Source organism: Berghia stephanieae, chromosome 8, assembly GCF_034508935.2.
Source record: "Berghia stephanieae isolate SIO BIC M18660-M18661 chromosome 8, UCSD_Bste_1.3, whole genome shotgun sequence".
NCBI lineage: Eukaryota > Metazoa > Mollusca > Gastropoda > Nudibranchia > Aeolidiidae > Berghia > Berghia stephanieae.
Genome location: NC_088367.1, coordinates 16282790 through 16307801, shown reverse-complemented (window position 1 = coordinate 16307801; position 25012 = coordinate 16282790). Strand labels below are relative to the sequence as shown.

General features: G+C 36.6%; 1 protein-coding gene and 1 long non-coding RNA gene across 3 annotated transcripts; one reads left to right on the top strand and one right to left on the bottom strand.

The window, feature by feature from the left end:
• Positions 1-1118: 1118 nt before the first annotated feature.
• LOC144978256 (uncharacterized) lies at positions 1119-11870 on the bottom strand. The gene is made up of 4 exons (XR_013646490.1): positions 11462-11870; positions 6873-6986; positions 6350-6394; positions 1119-5318 (listed from the first exon to the last, which is right to left on the bottom strand). It is a non-coding gene; the product is annotated as an uncharacterized LOC144978256 (long non-coding RNA).
• Positions 11871-19952: 8082 nt separating this feature from the next.
• Positions 19953-24962, top strand: LOC144978255 (uncharacterized). 2 transcript variants are annotated; one of them, XM_078924096.1, is made up of 2 exons: positions 19953-20129; positions 23755-24962. In XM_078924096.1, the coding sequence occupies exon 2, from the start codon at positions 23783-23785 to the stop codon at positions 24737-24739; it is 957 nt and encodes a 318-aa protein (XP_078780222.1). In that variant the 5' UTR covers positions 19953-20129; positions 23755-23782; the 3' UTR covers positions 24740-24962. The 2 variants fall into 2 exon arrangements, with proteins under 2 accessions (XP_078780222.1, XP_078780223.1); XM_078924097.1 differs by having other exon boundaries at positions 19967-20038.
• The last annotated feature ends 50 nt before the right edge of the window (positions 24963-25012 follow it).

Genomic DNA, 25012 nt, shown 5'->3' with positions numbered 1-25012 from the left:
GGGTAAAATTGGTTCAAGGAAACCGTGTGGAGGTAAAAATTAATTAAAGGAAGGAATGGAATGATATCAAAATAAATCAAAATTACATCCTTCCACTACAATATCATTGGATACCATTGCCAAGGCATTCCACAAAGGAATATAGATAATCCATCAAACAAGATGTCTGATGTCAACAGGAATCACCCATATTGTCCAAGTGAGCAAACTGGGGGTTAATAATCTTGCCCAAGGAATAAACAGAAAGTGCCTGAAGCGGGGCTCGAACCTGGGACCTTCCGAATCACAGTGCAAAGCCTTAACCACTCTTACCCCCTTTGCTCCCCTGAAGTATAGCAAAGAATAACATGGGGAAAAAATTCAGGATATATGAATAAGCTCGATGAAACTGTCCTCGAGAGTACCGGGTTGGAGTAGTGGGAATGGTTAATCAAATATGATGATAAGACGTAACTTGTGTTTTTCCTTTCATGGCAAAATTCAATAATGAAGCCAAAGTCATTGAACAAGGACATAAAGCCACATGGTAAGGTCCAATTATATAACAGAACAGAAAAAAATGGCAGGCTGATGAAGAACACCAGTCAAGAATGGCCAACATTCCCAATCACATTCGCGGAATTTTCATTCATGCCCCAACAAGTGATAGTTCTATGACAAAGACACAGATAAAAATAATGGAAATATATATATATATATATATATATATATATATATATATATATATATATATATATATATATATATATATATATATATATATATATATGAGTGTTGGTGGGTACTTGTAGGTACGAAAGTGCTCGATAATGGTGGTTAGAGCTAATATATAAAGCTAATATATATATAAAATATTTCAAGTATAATTATGATCTGATCAACTTCTAAAATATTGTTTCGAGTATTTGCTCTCATCAGCAAGTGAAATATTTAATTATAATAACAACAACAACAATAATAATAACAATAACAATAATAATAATAATAATAATAATAATAATTTATACAATATATATATATATATATATATATATATATATATATATATATATATATATATATATATATATAATATATATATATATATATATATATATATATATATATATATATATATATGGGAATTGACTGGAAAGATATAAAGGCCTTCAGCTAGGTGGCAAATATTGCCCAACTCTGACGGGATAGACCTCCAGCCAAGGCTTGGTGTGAAATCAGCAGTTATTGATTAAATCACATGCGTATGGACGAGATCAAAAATATAATAAAAGGTGAAAAAATTACTCTTTTAAATCAACATCCAAAAACAACAGTACAAAAACAAAACATTTAAATCAATTCTCTTCTTGTTTTTTTAATGGAGTAGTTTTAAAAGATTGTTATTGCACTTACATGAAAATATTGACAAGACCAATAGTCTTCATCCCTCGTCCTTATAAAAATAAATTAATAAATAAAAATTTCTGATACTGGAAAATTGTGACATTCGTGATTTCAGGCATATCTTACATAGTTTAATAAATTTTCATTTGGTAAATTGTGATTATCTTCTGTATTAATAATTGCATTTCATTTTGGAATGGCCCTATTGACACAAAAATGAAAGATCCAAAATAACAACAATTCTATGAATAACATGTCTTATGTCTTGTTTCAAAAAATTTTTACCCCCAAATTTTTTTAAAATTATCATATCGTTCCTATTGATTGCAATAGTCATAGAAACCACACAATTAGCTTCTGTCTTGTACTTGTAGCTATAGCTATAGCTGGCAAAAAAAAGGAGGAATAGAAAAACACAATCTCCAGCATCATTGCATCCGTTTTGTGCGGAAAATGATATATTCTAGGTTATTGCACCATTATAATATCACCACCTAGAAAAAGTCATGAGTACACACAGTGTGATAATGATAGCAATAATGTGTGCTTAGCAATAATGTGTGCTTGCAGGGTACAGAGCTAATATTATTTCCATATTGTACTACTTGATGATATTTTCACCAACCCAACGATGCATTTATACGTATGATACTACTACAGGCGAGAACGGATTTATCGACGTCATCGGGACCTTGGTAAAATGGTCGATATATCAGTCATTCTAAAAAATTAAAGGGAAACAAATGAGAAAATGCCAGAAAATAACAAGGGAAGTCAATCTTGATGGTTTAGTGGCCTTTAAAAGGACCGAGATTGAAATTTATGACGGTTCAATTTTATGACTTTAATAGCCTAATATTGTGGTCTGTCTCTGAAGGGCAAGAATAATTTTATGGACCCTTTCCTCAGCACTGGCAAGGACCTCAAATAAGAAAGCGCCCTCATGAAGTTGCTGTGAAAAACAGTGGAGGGTCTTGAAATCTACAATAGTGGAATGGCCGGACACTGGTCCCAATGGTTTATTATCTCATCTGACTCCACATCGGCAATGGTCTCTTCTAAAAATTAACTGTTGTCGAGTGGTATCGAGACTGAGTACCAGTGATAGTGGCATTGACCATGCCCATAATATCGAGATCGATAAGTTGAGCATCAGGAATTGCATTTTAGAATTGTTGAGAAATAGTTTTGTTTGTAATTTTGTTTGCTGTTTTTCTTTATTTACAGAAATTCAGTCTTAGTTCCAGACCAGGATTGGCTGGGCAGCTTGCGAAGAAAGACAAGACAGTCTCGCACATAGTAGGGGATGTGGGGAGCGTTTCTCATTAGCCTATTTGTTGAAAGCCAAGAACATTGATATTGGGAATTTCCAATACTGGTATCAGTACCAATACAATAAACTTGGTTTTTCTTCGACTGTTATTTTACATTACAGAGGCATCTCTCTGCATTTTCATTGACTGATGTGTTTTACTTCACTGCAGGATATTTTGACATTTAAAAAAAAAAAGACAAATTGTTGCCAGTATCAATGGTTTGCATGATGGTATAACCGTCTTGTGGTAAAATTGTTGTCGATATAAGCGATCAATATTTACTAATGTTATATAGCGAAAAAAATTGGACTTTGATGTCATATCGATATAAGTGTGATGTCGATATCTCCATTCTGCATTGTATATTATTTTTGGTTGAACATGCATATATGTATGAGTTTAACAACATTTGAGACAACTATAGGTCATAATATCAGTATCAGCACAAGTAGAGAGGAAAATGCTGGAAAATATCATAAGATTATTCGCCTTATTTGTGCTCAAAGACCAGAAATAAGGAGACTTCTTCCTAATACAACATCATATTCCCATTAGGTCACCAATTCAACATGACATGACATATAAATACTTTCCTTAAATTATAAATGGTTTTATTCATGAAAAAAATATTCTATTTTAAAATTTCACAATGAAAAATAGTCTAAAGCAGACGTGAGCTGAGAAATCGTTTGAAAATTATCTCCAGTTAAAACAGAGAGCAATCTATCCATCTGTCTAGTCATAAACTTTTTAAAAAAGATGTCACTACTTAGCTGTGAGCACTGGATCCACTCAAAATGGAAAATCTCACCTTAAAATATTTTTGTTACTTACATATTTCATATTTATTCTGTTTGTTTTTTGTTTTTAAGGGTTTTACGGCGCTTGCAGCACATTGAGGTCATATCAGCGCCAGAAAAAAGGAAGAAAATGGGATAGTAAAAAGTTATAGAATTACAATTAAAGTACTCAAGAAAAAGTAAGTCAAAGGGGAATTAGTTCAAATATGGAACAGATGTAGATTCCAAGAGCACACTATCAGTGTAGGTACTTAGTTTGAGATCACCTGAAAGTCTCACCCAGACACCAGGACAAGATCCCACTAAGAAGAATACACTCAATGTTATAAAACCATATGTTATAGTTTTTAAAAAAAGTAACAGTACATAACATAGATGATTTACAAGGAAAAAAAATAATCTCCCAAGACTATAACTATAACTATACATTCGACGGTTTCCTCCCAGCTTAGAACCCCGGCCAGGGTCAGGGCAAGATTAAGTAATCTCATTCCAAGACAAAGACAGAAAGCAATTGGAAAACAGATATAGGGGTATAGAAGATACAGCAAGTACCTCCCTGCCCACCATCTCTACTGTAGCCATTTGAATAATCATATTCTGCAAAAAAGATTGAGCGTGAAAGGCAAAACTAAATTGTCTTGTTTCAGAATAAGGTAGCAAAGCCTCAAGGAAGGGGCAATAGATAAAGAAGAATTTCCTTTCACAAATTAATTTCATGTGACCTTCAGGAAGTGAGATTAAATATCATAGGTATATCTGAACTTAATTGTGAACAAAAACAAGCAAAAACAAAAAGGAAAAACAAAATTTTTTTTAAAACTCCCAACAAACCACGAAATTTGTTTTAACAGGTTTTGGTGGAAGGGATGCCATTTGAGTTATTGGTATCTGAATCATAAGAAAAATAACATTAAGAAATTCAGAATTTATCAGTAAAACAGACTCCTATTAAACCACATTGCGGAAAGCCTATCATTCTATCAAACAGGCATTGAATGAATGTTCATATATATGTTCTGGTTTGTGATTGGTTAATACAAACTGTTAAAAAAAGTAGAGGTAACGAAAGTTCTTTGGTATACAAAGATAAAAAATATGAGACAATGATATCAAATTCATATGTGGAAAATTGGGAAGCAGATGATTGTGTTAAAATAAAAAGCTGAAAAGATGTGTATGAGACTACTATACCAGACAAAGGTGAAGAAAATAATCACAGAAAAAAAAATCACCCCCCAGGAACTCTGCCTTGAGGAAGGCTGATTTTTATTGGGATAACTTACTCATATTTTTATCTTTAACAAAATAATTTTGTGAGATCAAGCCATCAATCCTGTTCTCAGCCGAAACAAGCAGGTGACGAGAGGAATGAATAAGAATCGTTAAAACAGCAATATCATATTCAAACTTATCTGGGAGGGTATAATGAAAAGATTCTGCATTCCCAAGACAATTTCTCCAAAAATTATGTTGTGATTGAGAACTTATTCAGTAAATTTCTAAAGAGAGAGTGCAAAAATTATATAATGTTAATTGTTTATATTCATCCTATTAAATGTTTCAATGTTACTAGCTGACAGATTGGCTTCATCAATTTCTCCACATTTAGAGAAAGAGTTAATCCAATTTGTATGACAAGAATTCACGTCTGACGAAATATCCATAGATGCAATAGGAGAGGACAACCATCAGGATGGCAAAGTTGAGGACGGTGAGACCAGCCAAAAGTAACAGGATCTGGATGAGCAGCCAGACATAACTAAACAATCTTTCCACTTTACTCCAAATGCCGTTGGATTTTTTTTTAGGTTGGGGCCTGAGGAGTGAATGGTATAGGGCAGAGTTGTAAAACAGCAATGTCAAGAATCATTGAATTGAAACTGGGTTAAAAATGAATGAAAAATAAAATAAAATTTTTTTTGGAAATGCAACACGCTAAATAAATGTCCTTCTGTTAATCATGTTTGAGTTCTTTACCTTTGCATTCAGTCTCTTGATACAATATTAATGCCTTAACCTTGAGTATGAAATTTGTTAAATCACATTATCTTACTTATATATATCTATACATATATTTTTGTTGTTGTTGTTGTTAACAACCATTTATTGAAAAAAAAAAAAATTTTTTTAATATATATATATATTTATATGGACAGACACATTCAAATAGCAATACTTTAAGGCATATTTCTGATTGTATTGAAAGAACACTTTTTTAAATCTCAGGTTAAGTCACTTTTTCATTTGGAACTTCTCTGTCCACATGTTACTGAAACTGGGATAAACTCCTGGTCCATGGGCCTGATGGTTCCGGATCACTACTACAGTGGAATTCACATTAAGTCAACACTCTTAAAGTCAACTTCTGCTTAAATTCAACACCTCTTGTTGGTCCTAAATTGTCTGTTCTTTATGTAAGTATGTTCAATTCATAATGGATAAAGTCAATCTTGCTTAAGAGTCATCTAATCTTTCTGGTCCAGCAATGTTGATGTTATCAGGATTCCACTGTATCAGAATATCTCAAGAGCTCACGAGTAAGGGACAAGTTCTGATGTTGAGTTGAGATGTCTTCTTATCTCTGTCTAAACAACTGGAGTCGCGTTGCTAGTGGATACGGCATTGGCCTGTAATTTAGGGGGAGGGGAGGGAGGTCCTTGTTTTGAGCTCCATTTCAGGCATTTTCAATTTTTTGTTTTATTATCATTGGGGAAGATTATTCTCTTCCATGCTCACTTAAGACAACACAGATGTGTATGTTGAGATGAATATCTGTATTCATTCATGGAATAACTTACTAAAAGACAACGCTTTTTACAATGGTTTGCAGAAGGGTGTTATACAAACCTGTCTACACTGCAGTGATTTGGTAAGTACATCTGTTATATCTGGCTGAAAGACAAACATAATAGTCACAGACAGCAGGTAATTGTTACTGTAACAGTTTACCACTGCAGAAAAAGCAATCATATTCCAGTCTATGAGCTTCAGGCTCTGAAGGACAACATCTACTGTGCAAAACACAGGATAACAAATTGATGTCTTCCTCTCCCTTCTTCAAATGAACTGACTCTCAGTCTGTCAGAACGAGAAATAATGTCAATGTGAATAAGATGTAACTTTACTGAATTCCTTTGGACAGGGATAGGAGGATGCTTAATTAAGTACTAATTGCGATTCTATTGGACTCAGATGCCCAATCACTGTTGAATGAACAAAAAATAAAACTAAAAAAAAACTTTTAAAGAACTTCCTGGTCAAATTGGGCCCACCCGTCTGTGTTTAAAAATTGTGCTATCATGAATCCAAAAGTCTAATCAAACTACTTTCTACTGTATTCTAGAATAATTTATTGTTTAGAACATCTCACCTCATTGTTTTGTTGGGAGAATTCATTGTCGTAATGTTTGTTGTGTTGGGTGAGGATGTGATAGAGGATGATCCTGATTGGGCCATGACCTGTCCAATAATTGCTGTTGGGTAACTGAAATGATAAACATTTTAACTTCAGCTTACAGGTTAAATGTGTAAAATTTAAAACCCGAATAAGGCAGAAAACAAAGTTTTGATCTCAATCAAGTCCCCGCAATCTCCAAGCAAAAAATACCTACGATCTACCTTTAAATCTATGTCACAAATCAGTGAGAGAAGTTCATAACCACTTTCCCTGTAATAGGAAGTAATTCAATTCAAATATGGCTGAAAAAAAAACAATGAGAAAAAAAAAACCCAACAATAAAACCAGTTGTCTGGAGCCAGTGAGTGATGCCAAAAGGTGGCTGGATTACTGAAATTTCCAAATGGTCACAACAAATAGACTGTACTGTTATTAAGTAAAAGGAATCCCACAGCACGTTTGTAATAAGTATAGTACAGCTAGCATAGTCAATCCCTAGACTAAGGCTTTTAATACCTTTGCTGATCTTGGGTGTTCAGCTTTGCATATCATTCCATATCCTTGACAGGTCTTTTGATCTTTGTCTTTCGCAGTCACATAACTTTCCTTAAAGTTAAAGGGCCATTGGTTCCTTGATCACTTCCAGTTTGATGGGAGGCTTAACTAAACTGAACATATGATCTGACAAAAGGCTGTCTAAGCAATTATTGAAGCTGTCGAGGTCTGAAGTTTCAACGACTAGAACTGTGAGGTTATTCCAAAGATCAATCACTCACTGACTGAAGAAATGCTATCTGTGTCATGTATCACATCTTGATTTATTTCAATTATATTCATAGTATTGTCAGAGAACATAAAGACATTGTAGAGATCATTTAATCAGTTCAAGACCCAATCCAATCCAATATTTTAAGAAGCACGAGGCATTGCAGTCCATTATGCAAATGTTAATTACAGTTCCAAATTGTGTAACATAAAATCCATGCAAACTATCAATAAAACAGTCAGAGTGTCTCTCTAAAAGATTCTGGGGAAAGCTGTTGATGACTGTGATTAACAAATTGTTCCAGTCATCAATGGTCTGAGCAAAGAAGCTGAACTTCTGTGCATCAGTGTTTGTCGTTTGTAAATTTCCTGCTGTAGTTATTTCTTGTTGAATAGGTGCTTTGTTGTGGCCTGAGGCAAGATGGGACTGTTATTGATGTCTGCGCCCGTTTACGATTTATACATTTGTTAAAGTCTTGCTTCTTTTTTTCTTGTACGAAGGGGATTCCATCAAAACTGATCTAGTGCATTTGAGATGCAGCCTTCCTCCCTAGACCTGCAACCTGAAGTAAAACGAGCTGCTCTTCTTTGGACTTGGACTTTTTCTATTTTGGTTATGTGAGTTTTTGTATGTGGATCCCCTGTGGTGTGTGTATATATTCTAAAATTGGTCTTACAAGGGAAATGTATGCGTGCATTTTCATATTTTGTGGGCATTGGTAAAGATTTCATGTAACGAATCTGAGTGCTCTGTTGGCATTAGCTGTCACATGACTCACAAGCTTATTCCAATTCAAGTTGTTTTGGATGTTGACGACCAGGTATTGGATGTTATCCACATGACTTAGCAAGTGTCCTTGCATCTCGTAGTCGTGGTGGTGGGGTTTCTTTTTGCGACAAACAGTCATGACTTGGCACTTAGAATAGAAGGATGGAATTTCATTTGCTATTTTTCCGCCCATTGTGATAATGAGACAATGTCACTTTGAAATGATATTTTGAATCTTCAGAGTTAGATCTTGTTCGGAACATGAGGCTATCGTCTGCGAAGAGTCTTAGTTGGGTTTTATGTGATGTCATTGATGTAGATGAGGAAGTAGTGGCCCTAAAACAGTACCCTGTGACACTCCAGAATCATGTGGCAGACGTCACTAAACTGCCCCTCAAATTTTACCTGTCAAATTCTTCCACATAACCAGCTTTGAAACCACTTAAAAAGTTGTTTCTCACATTCTCTTTGACAACAATAATTTTCACAAGAATCATGATGACTGATATTTCTTATGCCGACTTGGTCCAGCTTTAAGCAGAGACGGTGTGCTAAGGTATCAAAGTCTTAGCTGAAGTCCAATACTACAAGGTCTATTTGATGTTTCATGTCATAAAGTTGTGTTATGGTCTCCAAGTGTGTTTATTAATTGTTTCTTCTGGAAAACGTGCCATGAGTATGAAAGGATGTCGTGCTGTTCAAGATGTTTCATCACATGGTGATGAATGATGTGTTCCTGGATCTTACATGACACCAAGGTGAAGGATATCAGGCGATAGTTCGATGGTTGGTCTCTTCTTCCCCTTTGAAATACTGTACTGATATTGCATTTTTCTAGTACTACCATAAACTGCAAAGTGATGTCTACCTCATTCTTTTTTTAAAAAATATTTCTTGTAATTGTTTCTTTTTTTTTTTTAATACTGAAATCCATTCTATCTAACCATATTTTATATTACATTTATTGCTAGTAAATAAAAATTACACACAACAATAATCAAATTAAATCACCTAAACAAAAATAGATGAATAAAAGAAAAAACAAACAAAAAATCATGTGTATGCTGCAAGGAACCCATCATCTTGTTGCTTCACACACCACTCTATTTTGAGCCTTTGATTCAGCAATTTCTTTTCGGTTTAACAATAGTTTGGTCGTAATGGCTTTCAGTTTATTGCTAGCTGAGTAACAAAAGCATAGAGGAAAAAATGACATTTTGATTGCTTTTCGATTTAGCGATCTTTTAGGATTATCCAGTTTTTACTGTATTGGGAAACTTCATAACTGTGAACTAATGGTGTGTAAATGTAGATGGTACTCTTTTTTTTTTACTTTACAAGCCATCATCAGAGAGTCATGCAATGGCAATAACAGAATAACTTCTCAGCAATTTCATCATATGAAGAATTCAACAACTTTTTTTTTTGCGCATCATGCACAAAGGCAGTGTTGTGAATAGATTTTAACATCGTATTCATGATGGAATAAAATAAAATACTAATTATAAAATCTTCACCGACATGGGCAGTTGGGAATCTCCAATTAGAGAGATCTAAATGGGCATCACATACTAGTCAAAAATTAAGTGGGAATCTCCAAAGACATACTAACAGGTCAATGGGAATCTCCATATTGCAGCTATATGGGCATCTCAATAGCATAAATCTTCTGGCTATCTCAAGCATGCTTCCTGGCACGCAAAATACCCTAATCACACATACTTAGATATAGAAAATATCAATCAGTAGCAGGAGGAGACACACGATAGTATTTACAATTCGAACACGAGACAAGAGAGAAAGACTGAATGCATACATGGGCTTTTATGGCCAGTTATGTCACAATTCCCCCCCCCCCCCCCCCCAAAAAAAAATGTGCTTAAAGCGCTTTACAAAGGGTCCTGACCAACAGCAACACGTAACATGTAGAACGAGACATGACGCCTGTTAGACAATATAACAATTTTTTTCGACAGAGACAACGCTGTTAACATTACAGCCAGGTACTCATTTTACAACCGAGTACAGTGAGAGAATGTGAGTAAAGGGCCTTATCAAAGGACTTGCGCCGAGTGAGGCTCAAATCCAGAACCTTCTGATCTGAAAGCGAGTTTCATACCACATAGCCGCACAAGAAGAAACAACACGCAAGACTCACAAACCCACAGTGATTCACAGACATAAAACAGTTCACAACAACGACACAGCTGGAAATTACAGCAAACTAGTACACAACAAATATGTTCACTACATTCCTCCCCTATTCATGGAGATTTTGATTTTTTATTTTATACCATCCTGAATAAGATGTTAAAATCTATTCACGACAGCAATAATTGCTTTCAATAGAGAGTAAACTGGATATTTTTTTTAAAAGAGAGAATCTGAGAAACAATGATAGGAGGTAAGGGGGAGATGAAGGTGGAGTGAAGAAGAAGAAGAAAAAGAAGAGGAGGAGAAGGAGGAAGAGGAGGAAGCAGAAGTTAAAGAATGAATGAAAGAAGAGGGGAAAGAAAGAGAAAGAGAGAGAGAGAGAGAGAGAGAGAGAGAGAGAGAGAGAGAGAGAGAGAGAGAGAGAGAGAGAGAGAGAGAGAGAGAGAGAGAGAGTTGTAAGTTTAAGGAAATCAGGGAGGCCTTCCGAAAGCTCATACATCCCCAGTATTCTTGTTCTAGTAGGGGGTTCGGGAGAGGGGAAACTTTTTTTTTATTATGTTCTAGTAGGGGGTTTGGGAGGGGGGAGACTTAAAAAAAAAAGTTTCCCCCTCCCAAACCCCCTACTAGAACATTATAATTATAAAATACAAGAATATTGGGGATGTAGGAGCTTTCGGAAGGCCTCCCCAAAAAAGAATATCTACTCACACTCGATGTACTACTATGCAGATATATATATACTACAATACTGAGTGAAAGAGTATGCCAGACTACGGCATGGACCGACAACTGACTGAGAGTCGGCTTACTCACTTGAGATGTTAGCCTTAGACTTTACCTCTACTGCCTACTGTAAGTCCCTTTGCGTGCGTACCTGTGTGAGATAATCCAAACTTATGGGGGGAAAGCATAGAACGATCACTATCATATAATTTTCTTGATTCTCTTAGGGGTGTATTTGTTGTATTTAACTTAATACACAGGTGCCAAACAGGTAAACAAATTATGTGTGTGTAACATTACTGCCTACAGCTGAAACAGAATAGATTCAACCTTGACCCGATCAGACTCCGAACATGATTAGCCATGAACTGTCAACTTTCAACTCCCGTTGTGCCACATACTTCTTGTAGTTAGTAACACGGAGGGCACATTAATTTTGAAACAACAAAACAAACGCCAAACATAAACAAGTCACATAAAAATGAGAGGCTGGTCTGAATAGATAATAAAGCTAATCAAAATTATTTCTCTTCCAGACATCACTTTTTCTGTGAAAATGGAAAGAAAAAGTGATGCCTGGAGGAAGACAAATAATTTTGGCCAAAATTATTATATTTCAGGCCATCTCGCATTTTTATGTGGCTTGTTTATGTTTGGCTTTTATTTTATTATCTTGTCTAGGTATATCAAGTAGTTATGTAGTATGATGGTTTCATACTCCTTAAAAAAAAAAAAAAGAACTTTCTGTTATGGTCTCCTTCTATTCGTCTTGCTGTATACAACAAGAGATGAAGTGAGTAGAAAAGTGCCAGAAGACAATAGAGACGCGCCTTCGCATATACCACGCACATCTTGGAAGGATAAAACTAGTGGCGCACCTCGCTTCAACGTCATTCCGACTCACGTTGAGAGCGCTCCTAATTTAAATAAAACTATTGGATAGTAAAATTTAATAGTGTGTTATTTCTATTTCTTTATTTAACAGGTATATTGAACTTTTATTATTATGCCTATGCCATAGAATTAAACGAATTCCTTGGCCTATGCATTACTCTTATTGTTATTATCATTATTATTATTGCTACTGTTATTATTGTTATAATTATTGACATCGTGATTTCTTATTGTTTTCATTTCCATGGATTGTTAATGCCTTTGTGTAATGACAGTAAATTGAATACGCGCACTGTGCATGTATAACTTGTATCTGTCATGAGGAAAATACTTAGTCTAATTAATTGACTACGTGAGTGCTATTAATAATCTGTTTATCACGATTACAAACTTACCACGATCTTTATTTGTGATTTGTAAATAATATCGGCCTACTCTAATGTTGATGTAGTTATCCTGTCACTGTCACATCCCTTCCATCTATATCTCTGTATCTATTTCTGTACCTATCTATCTGTCTATCTATCTATCTATCTATCTATCTATCTATCTATCTATCTATCTATCTATCTATCTATCTATCTATCTATCCATCCATCCATCTACCGACCGACCTACGGGCCTATCTATCTATATTCTTATATATATATATATCTGTCTGCCTATGTATGTATAGTTACGTCACTATCTCAACGCTCATGAATTCCTTAGTAAGGCGGGACTCACAATCAAAAAACGAAATCTGTGTTTTAATCTCTTGAATCAAACGAGGTACACGAGCGCGTTCGTCTCACTGAGAAATGAAAAATCAAGAACGTCAACCAGACAATAAGGAAATTATCATAAAATTATAAAATTTGAGAAAGCTATTTTCAAAATAAAATCTATTACAAAATAAGATTATTTCTAGACCGATTTTTATGAGACAAAGACAAATTTTCTCCATTTTTCAAGCTGATTCCAACAATGTGGTTTTGATAGTTGAGATAGTGACGTAACTATACACACAAGGCTCGTGGTCCAAGCCACATTGCTGTTGGTATTACACAACCATTCGTCGCTTTCGGTCAAACGTGGTCTTTGAAGTTACACAACATGTACCGCCTGTGCTGCCTGATCATAAATCAAGGGATGAGCTGAGACATGTTGACAAGCGCAAGCGTTGATTGGTCAAAAATCTCAGGATCTCATATAAGGACATCAAATCTGGAAAGCGATATCCACCCACCTGTCAGTGGACAGAACTTTTATGATGAAATTAGGGCTCTGTAAAATGTTATATCATGATAGGCTCAAACCCTCTCTTTCTATTCTGGCGTAGATGTAGACGGCGATAGCATTTCGGATGTCCTAATGACAAATGGGCAGAGTTAAAGCTTCCAAACAATCCCAATCGTCGTCTATCTCTAATCGGCCCCGTTCGCGCAATCTATCTATTATGATGTGTCGCTCAAGGACGACCCGGTGACGAAAGATAAACAATATTGGCTCTAAGTCTAAGACCTTTTTGTTTAAACTCTTAATTAAAGGTCCTTGCCTAGCACCCAATCCCTGATGTCAGTCCTCACCGACACCAGAACTTTCCTGTCAGCCCGTAGCCACAACACACTGTTGTGAAGTCAAGAACAGCCCTGGAACCAGCAGCCAACTCTTGAACTAGCTGATACAGCCTCGTCATTAGCCTCAATCAAGCAAGCCGGTTGTATAAAGGATAAGCCAAACGGGCTTATACCATTTTCAAATGAATCACATACTGACACAAACATAGCACTGGACACAGACGATTAAAATAAAATAAAATAAATAAATAAATTAGATCCACTCAATTAGAGCCATTCTTCCTGAGATTAAATGAATACGGGAATAACAATTAAATTGTCAATTATATATCATCCATTAGCCATAATTTTCATTCCACCTTTCACTTATTCTCTCTATCTTTTCCTGTAACAATCTAATTAAACTTATGTATAGAATTGTTATTATTGTATTGGGCGTTACTATTTTACTTTACTAAAAGTAAAGAGTAGATAGTGAGTGGGAAACCGCGAAGTGTGTATGCCAAATGTTTTCTTAATTTTATTTATCGTGGATGCAAGTTAGTTAAAATGCAATGACAGTGTCAATATCACTGGAAGTGGTAGCAATAAGAGGATAAGTTGAATTTAAAACGTCGTTTGCATTTTCAGTTTTCAGTTCAGTTGCACTAAATCATAAATTCAGTTGAGTAAGCTCTCATCTCACCATAGACCGGCTCCTTGGTCAAGCGCTAAGTCAAGCCCAAGAAATTCACAAAATTAGAATACTAACGAAATCTATTTGTAAATAAAAAAATAATTAGGCCGTGTTTACATTTCTCTCCTGATTCAATCTTCTTGATCTAAATTCTAGAAATATTTAGGCAGTGACAATAGTACTCAATATTATTATTCAATATTGATATTGAATCTTCTCGCTCCCCTCACCAGAAACACAAAACTTGAATTAAATATCGGACATCAAAACTTGTTCATTTTCGAATTGGATTTATGTAATTTCTGCCTTCGAGAGGATTCCGGCTTGTGTGTGTACTTGAGATATCTAGTTGAGATTAGTTAGATACTTATCAGATTGGAGTGAACAACAAGATACAGTGATACAGTACAGCTAAGACTTAGATAGATCTGGTCATTTAACAAGTAAGAAGATGAGCTTAAACAGCAGTAGTAGGAAAGGTAGATCTGGCAGTGCCAGTACTAGTAGTGGCAGTAGTAGGAAAGAAAGCCCTGCACCGATGGGTACAAATAAGGCAAAAGCAAAAGCTGAGACTGAGACTTGCGGAAAATGTGAATATGTATGCAAAGAGATTGAGAAATGCTTACAGTGCGAGCTCTGTGACCAGTGGTTTCATACTTTGTGTGAAAAGATAGATGATGACACCTATCAACTGTTGAAGAAAGACTCAGAAAAAGAATGTCCGCTGCTGCATTACTACTGCTCTAAGTCCTGCAACAAAGTGGCCTCAAAGTTCTTGGGCAATTTCATGCAGCTTGAAAAGGAAGTAGATAAACTCAGGAAAAAAGTAGAAGACGTAGATAAAAGTGTGAATATCATTCAAAAAGGTGAATTCACAGAGGAGATGATAGAAATAGTGAAATCAACAGCAAAGGATGAGATAGAGGCCTACCCTATGTCTGAGGCGAGTGAGATTAAGGAGAGACTCAAGAGAAGTACAGAAGAAAAGTCAGATAGAGTAAGACAAGATATAAATGAAATGAGGAAAATCAATGAAACTGAGGAGAAGAAGCAGGCAATGGTGAAAAAGAACCCGGAACTAGAAGAGGAGAGAAATGAAAGGGCTAAGAGGGTGAAAAATGTAATTATGTATGGCATACCAGAAGCTAAAGATGGCGACAACAAGGAAGATATAAGAAAAGCCCAAATGGTACTCAAAGAGTTGCAGGTTCATGGAAACAAAGACAGCCTCAACCCTATAGAGCAAGTGATCAGATTGGGCAGAAGAGAAGATAGACCAAGACCCATGAAAATAAGTCTGATGTCAACGGATCAGCGTAACACTGCTCTTAGGAACAGCAAACAGTTGAAAGACCATAAACGGGAATGCTTACAAAAGGTGTATATTGGAGCAGACCAAACAATTATGCAAAGAGAGCAGGCCAAGGAGTTAAGAGAGGAGCTGAAGAGAAGACGAGAAGCAGGGGAAGATGTAGTCATATATAAGAAAAGGGTCATTTTCAGGGAGAAGTTTAGTGAACAAATAAGAAAGAGAGACAGCGATGTTGGAGGAAATGACTGGGATTGGGATGAGGAATGACTATATTGGAAACGTGTCAGTCCAATTGCCCAAAATGTTTCTGAGCAAGGACTCGAAGACAACAAGAAAATTCAAAAAAGAGAAGTACCAGTAAATGATAAGGAGGGGCAGCACGTGAATATGAAAAATACCCTGAAGTTCATGTACACGAACGCAGACAGTGTGATGAATAAGAGAGAGGAGCTAAAGGCTATGGCAGAAGAAGAAGATCCAGATGTAATAGCAATAACAGAAGCTAAGCCAAAGAATGCAACAACACACCCAACCATAGCAGAGTTAGGTATTGAGGGATACACTATAATAGCTAGCAGAGATTTTGAAACTTCCGGCAGAGGAGTATACTTATTGGTGAGAGAGAACCTCAAGGTTAACCCCATAGAGGAACTCACAGATCACGACTTTAGGGAGAGCGCTTGGTGCTCGATTGGAGTAACTGGACAAAGTCAGATACTAGTAGGAGTGATTTATCGGAGCCCAAATAGCACAGGAGAAAATAATGAGAGAATGTTGGAGATGATAAGGAGAGCATCACAAAAAAAGCATTCAGAGATAATTATTATGGGAGACTTCAACATGCCGGAACTGGAGTGGAAAGGGATGGACGAACCAAAAGAGGGAAGCCTGGAGGAAAGTTTCATAGAAACCATTGAAGATTGCTACCTACAACAGATAAATAAAAGAACCCACGAGACAGAGAAAAAACCAAAAGCCCAACGTATTGGACTTGATATTGATGGAGGAAGAAAATGACATAATCGACTTAAGACTGAGCCACCCACTGGGAAAAAGCGACCACGCGACCATATTCCTAAAACTGAGGGCGACATCAGAGACTGTAGATGAAAAACTGACACTCAGATATAGGAAGGCTGATCTAGAGAGTATGAAAGAGGAACTGGGGCATATAAAATGGGAGGAAATACTAATCGAGGACACCGTAGGAAACAACTGGAGTAGATTTACCAGAGTACTTAACCAATGCTTCGAGAAAAACATCCCGAAAAGCAGAGGGAACCGGGTTGGGAGAAGAAATCAACCTTGGATGACGCAGGAAGTGAGAGGGGCATTACGGAAGAAGAAGGCAGTAAATAGAAGATACTCTAGAAGCAAAAAGGAAGAGGATTGGGACAAATACAAAAGAGTGAGAAACGCAACTACTAAAATAGTCCGACAAGCGCATCAAAAGTATGAGAACAAGATAGCAGAGGAAACGAAAGAAAATCCTAAAGTATTCTGGAGTTATGTAAACAGTAAAATGAAGACAAGACAGGGAACCTGTGACATAAAAAAAGAAGATGGCACTTGGGCATCTGAAGATGAAGACAAGGCAGAGGTGCTAAATCTCTTCTTTGCAAGTGTCTTTACAGTGGAGAACCAGAAAAACTTGCCAGATATTGCTAAAACAAGTAATATAGATACTACACAATGGCCGATTACTGAAGAGAGAGTAATGAAGAGACTACAAAACCTAAAGGAGAGTAAATCACCTGGACCTGACAAACTTCATCCTTACATCCTAAAAAACTTAGCAGAGCAGCTAGTAGAACCCCTAACCAAGATATTTAACCAGTCGATGAAAGAAGGAAGACTACCAAGGGAATGGAAAGAAGCTAACATCACAGCCATATTCAAGAAGGGAGACAGAAAAAATCCAGAAAACTACAGACCAGTGAGCCTGACATCTGTCGTCTGCAAGCTCATGGAACAGCTGATTAGAGAAGAAATGGTTGATCATATGACCAAGAACAAACTATTCAGCAAAGATCAACATGGTTTCATGGCGGGAAGGTCTACAGTAACAAACCTACTTGAAACAATGGATGACTGGACGAGAGACCTGGAATTAGGCAACAATTTAGATGTCATATACCTCGACTTCAGAAAGGCATTTGACAAAGTTCCACACTGGCGCCTAATCAGGAAATTGGAACAGTATCAAATTAATGATCAGACAGTCAAATGGGTCCGAGATTTCCTCAAAGATAGAAGACAAAAAGTGATAGTGAATGGAACAGCATCAACAGAGAGACTGGTAACAAGTGGAGTTCCACAAGGAAGTGTACTGGGACCAGTTCTCTTCCTGATTTATATCAATGACTTGCCAGACAATCTATCATCTAAATGTAAAATCTTTGCCGATGATACTAAGCTCTATGGAGTAGCTAATACAGAAGAAGAAAGAAACACCTTACAACAAGATTTGAAAAAGCTTGAAGAATGGTCCGAAATATGGCAGATGGAGTTCAATGTAGATAAATGTGCAGTTCTTCACCTAGGAAAAAACAACAGAGAAGCAAACTATATAATGAAAGAAAAACCCCTGCAGAAATCCAATGGGGAAAAAGACCTAGGAGTATTTATTGATAGGAAGCTAAACTTCAAGAAGCAAATTAAAGATGTTCAATCTAAGGCTAGTAAAACACTCGGAATAGTGAAAAGAAATTTCAAGAATCTGAAAACAAAACACATGACTACCATCTACAAGACTATGGTTAGATCAAAGCTGGAATATGCTAACTGCATATGGTATCCGAAGTTTGAGGGAGACAAAGACTGTTTGGAAAGAGTGCAAAGGAGAGCATCAAAACTTATCACACACCTGAAAGACAAAACATACTGTGAGAGATTGAAAGAATTAAATCTCCCGACCTTAGATTACAGGAGAAGAAGGGGAGATATGATCCAAACATATAAAATAGTAAAGGGAATAGACAGGGTAGAGGCAGGATTCCTTAAACCAAACAAGAACATTCAGACACGAGGAAACAGCAAGAAACTGAAAAAAGAACGTTTTAAAACAAATGAAAGAAGGAACTTTTTTCATCTAGAATTGTAAATAACTGGAATAAACTACAAGAAACCACAGTATCAGCAAAAAATTTGAATAAATTCAAAGCAGAGTTGGAGATAAGCAACACCCTAGGAAACAAGTTCAATTATAAAAATTGGTCCAATCATTAATAGATGAGGAGGAGCGAAGGAGACTACACCAAGTCTAAAAGCTCTATACAGAGGTATCCAGGTATAGGTATCCAGGTATTGTCTTGACTCACTTGTATAAATACGATTCGTTATAAGGGACCCTAAGGCTATTCTTAATCACCCCTAGATTAAACCTGAGCCGTTTGTGGTGTAGGCTGAGTGGCGCAGCTGGTAACGAGAGCCATAGCGCGCATACTAGTTCGAATCCAGACCATTGAGCTTATCGTTTGGACTCGAACCCACAATAAAACCACAAAACCCGCCACAATGTATATATATATATATATATATATATATATATATATATATATATATATATATATATATATATATATATAAGAGTGATGAGGTTAACATGGACAGACAAGGATAGGAACGAGGAAGTGTTGACGAAGGTGAGAAAGGGAAGAATGCTGATCGATACTCGACACCATCAAAAGGGCAGTTACGGTTTTAGGGAGAAGAGACGGAATAGAAAAGTTGGTAACATCTAGGATGATCGAAGGAAAGAGAGCTAGAGGAAGATAAAGAATGACATAGGCTATCTAAATAACCTAAGAATGGCCAAAAATGATTAAAAGCAACGCAGATTTCATGCGCACCGCAGAAGATAGTGATTCGTGAAGAGAGCTGACCGGCAACGTGCTCAACAAGCCATGACGGATGATGAATGATGATGATTGTCTTCTGGTACTCTTCTACTCTATTCTCATGTATGTATACATTCTGCCATTTTGGCCTTTTTATTATCAAGTGTTTTAATTCAATGATTTTATTATTATTATTTTAACACTTTCTTAATATATTTAGTTATAATATCTAAGATGTAGACCAAAATTCGCAGACCATTACAGAAAGTAGCCCAAAAAGTCGCGTCGCAAATTTATATTTATTTTGGCGCAAACAGCAGGAAAAAGTAGCCCAATCTGGCAACTCTTTGAGAACTGCAAACTGCAAAAACTGTCATCTGTCCCCAAAATGGCAAAATCAAATTTATTTACTTGATTGGATATTGGAAACTAACAACTTTAGATTTAAGTACTTACCCATCAAAGTAAAATTTTGTTAGTAATTTTTAGTCGGACCACAGTTATCTAAAATCGAGATTGGGATGGTCATATGGTCCATGGTGAGTTCCGGCATGGACACTCCCTCCCCTTTACCTTTATTTACACTACACTACACTTACTGAACTGCCTTATTGAAACTTGAAATGTTTACTTGACTTTAACACATTCTTTTCTTCTTCTCAATTCAGGGCTTTGACTTGATACACCGGTGCAATGTTTGTTTATGCGGAGACCACCGCCAGATTAAAAAAAACAAACTAAGAAGCCCCTCGAGCTAAGGGAAACAACCCAAATTCCAAATATTCCCTCAACTAATCATACCCCCCCCCCCCCCCCCCATTAAAAAAAAAAAAAGAAAACCTATCTAGAAGATATAACTCTAATAGAAAAAAACAAACACCCTAGCACCTTCACTAACCCTAACAACAAAAAAAGAAATCCTCTGACCTCGAGCTAACCCTAATAAAAAAAACAACCCAAACGCCTAGGACTGCTGTCCACTACATTTCAATACTTCAAAAAAAAAAAAAAAAAAAAAAACGGCGATGGAGAACCAAAACAATGGTCATATTAGGAAATTTTAAACTTTCACAAATATATCAAGGTTTGTTCTAGAGTTTTTAAAATACTACTATATATTGACAAATTTAATAAATAAACGCCTGACAAAAGATTGTTGAAGGTGCCCCCTTTATGATTATTTTTATTGGAGTGTTATCTGTGGCTTCATCAATTCTTGCATGCATCCTTTGATTAGTGTCTTGTCGTCTAAGACTTGGTGGTGCAATGCCGCTCATTGTTGGGAGCCACTGAACTGAGTTGGAGTTGACTTGAGACATCCTGTCATACTTCTCATTGATTCTCTTTCGGATGTCAATGCTGTTTACATGTGGGCTCCTCATCCAAACAGAGGCACAGTATTCTCCCACACTATAGCACAGTGCCAAAGCAGACGTTCTCAGTACCTGTGGTGAGGCTCCCCAGTGGTACTTGCGAATTTTTTCATCAGGCTGTTTCTTTTTGCGATTATAATATGCAGTTCCCTCAATGTGTTTGCGATGATTTAGTTGTTGTCCAATATGATCCCGAGGTACTTAGGATTGGGGTCTGGGGGTAGTATTGAGTTACTGGCTGTGATCTTCAATTCTTTTGTTGCCTCTCGATTATTCAAGTGGAAGTTTGTGGATACTGATTTGGTGGTATTCATTTTTAGGTACCACCTATCAAAGTATTGTTTCAGGCGGGTGGTGTCTTTGCTTAGAACTTCTTCAATCTCTTTCCCATTTTTCGATTGATAGACTAAGGCTGTCGTCAGCGTTTCCAAGTTTGAGTGCTTCGCAGTTTGGCATGTCGGAGACATAAACATTGAAGAAAGTTGGTGCTAAAACTGAACCTTGTGGTACCCCATTTTTAATTTTTCCATGTTTTGCTTTTGCTTTCTCCCAATATGACATGAAATTATCTTGTGCCAGTCATGGTAGACAGCAGTTTAAACGTCTTTCTACAAGGAATCATTTTTGAAAGCTAAACCATTAGTCCAAACAGTGTTGTAAGCTGCAGATAATATAAGGACTGCACCAGTCTTCTTTTTGTTCTCAAAGCCTGCTTCAATGTACGAGGTCAGTGCAAGGACCTGTTCACTTGTGCTTCTTTGTGGTCTAAAGCCTGCTTGTTCTGGTTTTATGGAGGGATTTACATATGGGGTGATTCATTCTAGTACGATTCTTTCCAGGAGCTTGTGTAAGCAACAAAGATATTGGTCTATAGCTGGATGGTTCAGTCATTGGTTTGCCTGATTTTAATACAGCGATTACTTTGGCATGTTTCCAAATTTGTGGGTATGTGCCCTTTTCCATGATGTCTGTCATAGTATTTGCCAGCCAGTTTATTGTTTCTGGTCCAAAGTTAGTAATCATGTCGGGGTATATTCCATCAGTGCCAGCAGCTTTGCCATTTTTTATTTTCTTTATAGCTCCTTTCATTTCATTAGTCGTTATTGGGACACTTAAAAACATGCTATGGTCAGGCAAAGTTTCAAGGTCTATTGATATTCTTTTCTTTTTTCTTTTTCAAATTGATGGTTTGGGATGTATTGTCCCTGTTGTTTAATTTCTTTGGCAATTTCGTCGGCTGCAATCTGGGGGGCTGATTTTGTTTGACGAGCTTCAGCTTTTTGAGGGTTTGCCATGCATGACAGCTGAAGTGACTGAGGTCAAAGTTTTCAACAGTTTCTACCCATCTCTCTTTTCGGCTTTCATTTAATGTGTTTAGTAGTCTTCTGCTATCTGTTCATCATGTGTCTCCTCATATTTTTTCAGCAATTCTTTGCTTCGCTCATTCCAGCATGGGATGTATTGTTTTCTAAAACCCCTGGGTATGTTCTTTGCGGAGGTTAGAACAACTTTGTTAAATCTCCCTATATTCTCAGCTTTTGGGGGATTCTTTGGCAGGTATTGTCAATTTCATCAGCGTATGCTTTCCAGTTTGCTTTTCTGAAATTTCACCTTGGTTTGGGCAGGGTGTTCATGATTGGAATTTGGATTTCAGTTCTAACAAGGACTGGACGATGTTGACTGTGTGTGAGGAAAATCTGCCAGGATTTCTTTAGTTGACTTCAGCGAATTTCCATTTGGGTCCTTTGTTACAAACACAAGGTCTGGAGTATAGTCTTTGCACCAACGGGCCAATCTTAGAGTTCCTTTGTCTTTGGGGTTGTAAATGTGTGTTAGGTCATTAAGGTTTGCCCATTGTGAGATCTCATTCCCTGGAGTGTCATTTTTGTTGTAATCCCATTGGAATGGTGGCTGTTGAAGTCTCCCATGATTATGGATGGGTGATTTACTTGATCTTTAGGGTAAGAGACCCAGTTACGATTTGGTGGTTTGTATACATCAGTAATTTCAGTGTCACCAAATTTAATAGTGATTCTTTGTGTGCCTTTGATTTCTGTGCTGCCTCCCAGGTCAGTGGCTGTTTGTTTATTATGCGATAGCCCTGAATGTTGTATCTTGAGGAAGGGGCAGTGTCATCGAGAATGGGTTTCCTGGAGGAGGACAACGTCAACATCATATTTTGTTTAGTACATGTGATAGGTACTCACACTTAGCCATTGGTATTCCTTCTATATTTAGGGAAAGTATTTTAATGCTAGTGGCTATAGTGAGATTGTTTTTAGCGTTGGAGTCTAGCTCACTTGTCATGTCAACCGGACTTCCTATCATTATAATAATATGACTTTTATCAAGACCACCCACATTTACCTCCCTCATATCCTCTGTAAAATACTCAACACGGAAAAATAGAAAACACAGAAATCTCTAACAAATAGGCCCGGTCCCGACTTGTTCGAGATTTCCGTGTTTGAGTGTATTACCATACTATTATAAATTATGATTATTATTGTTATGATGATGAAAATATGAATATATATGAAAATATTCTCTGTTCTGGAGTAAAAATTATTTGAAATATATCTCATGATAGTATTTCTTTCATTGAACTTCTAATATTTTTTTTCAAAGATAAAATAACTTTTTTGGTATGATTATGAGGCATGCCTAAGCTTTTCTTTTATTTAAATTATCTTGTTGAATCCAAAATTCACTGAATAGTGGTGATAATGCAAAATTGCAGTCATGATTGCTTCATCTTTAATAGTTTTTTCTTTATTTCTTTGTTTTTCAGAGGAAATAGTCAAAAGTCGAGCATCAAAATGAGTTCCAAAACTAAAGAAGGAAAAGATGGAACATGTGCAAGCTTTAGCATAACTTCAGAGAGTTCTTCATTTTCTAATAGGAGTAATGACATCTTTGGTGGACTTGAAGCTCTTGAAAAAAAACATGCAGCTCATCAAAAAACCCTAGGGTCATCTCAGGACTTGGAGAAAACAGGTGTTATCAAACTTGACCCCGTAATCGATGATCGTGATAACTTGGAAACACAAAGAATAAACCAATCCAGGTCTTCTACTTCTACAGACGGTGCGTCTCTGCCCAGTCACCAAAGAAGAAACAGATACAGACCTCCCAGGTCTTGCAACAATGATAGAAGGGATAGAAACTTTCCTCGAGACAATTTCCGTCGTCCTGGACGACTGCCTCTCAGAACTAAAAGAATTCCAGACTTCAAGAAACACCCAGAAAAATGGACAAGTTATTCTTTAGAGGATGTTTCTGAGAAGGATTTATCAGAGAAGTCAAACACAAGAGCTGCCTTAGACTTTTTGTGGGAGAGAAAAAATGAGAGAGAGCGGCAAGAAAGACTTGATGCTGGTCTTCCCGCTGAGGAGGTGAAATTTGAAAGTGAAACTGCTGCTTGCTCTAAGGGAATGATATCTTTTTCCAAGAAATCAAAAGAAAAGAAAGCAGACAGTTGTGATAAATCTGGATCAAATCCTATAAGTCTCGATGCAATAACAATGGGTGAAACATTTAGTGAACAAGATAATGAGGTTTTATCTTCAAGTACAGATGCTGAGTTAAAAAATATTCGTTCTGATTCTGGAAAGCATAAATCTGGTTTTTCCTCTTCTTATTCTAACCAAGATGATTGTAATGATGACGTGCAGGGTAAGGATGATTCTGTTCCCACTTTTAAATCTCGAAAAAATGTCAGGAAACAATTTAGAAGAAAAAACCATGACGATGAAACTGGAGACAATGATGGGTGACAAGTGGAATTGGAATGGTGATGCAGGTGTAATCAGCAGGGGAAATGGCATATAGTTGTCATGGATCATTTATAAAGGTCATTGCAACAGACTTATACCACCAGTTCTTTGTTTTTTTTATTTTAAGTATAAATTTTGTGTGTGTGCAGCCTGCTTTGCTGATGCATTGTTCTATTCAAAATCTTTCCCATTAAAAGTGATTGTCCCAAGCTGTGATCCCTTACCAAGAGGGTGAAAGTATTTGATTGTGTGTGTGTGTGTGTGTGTGGGAGG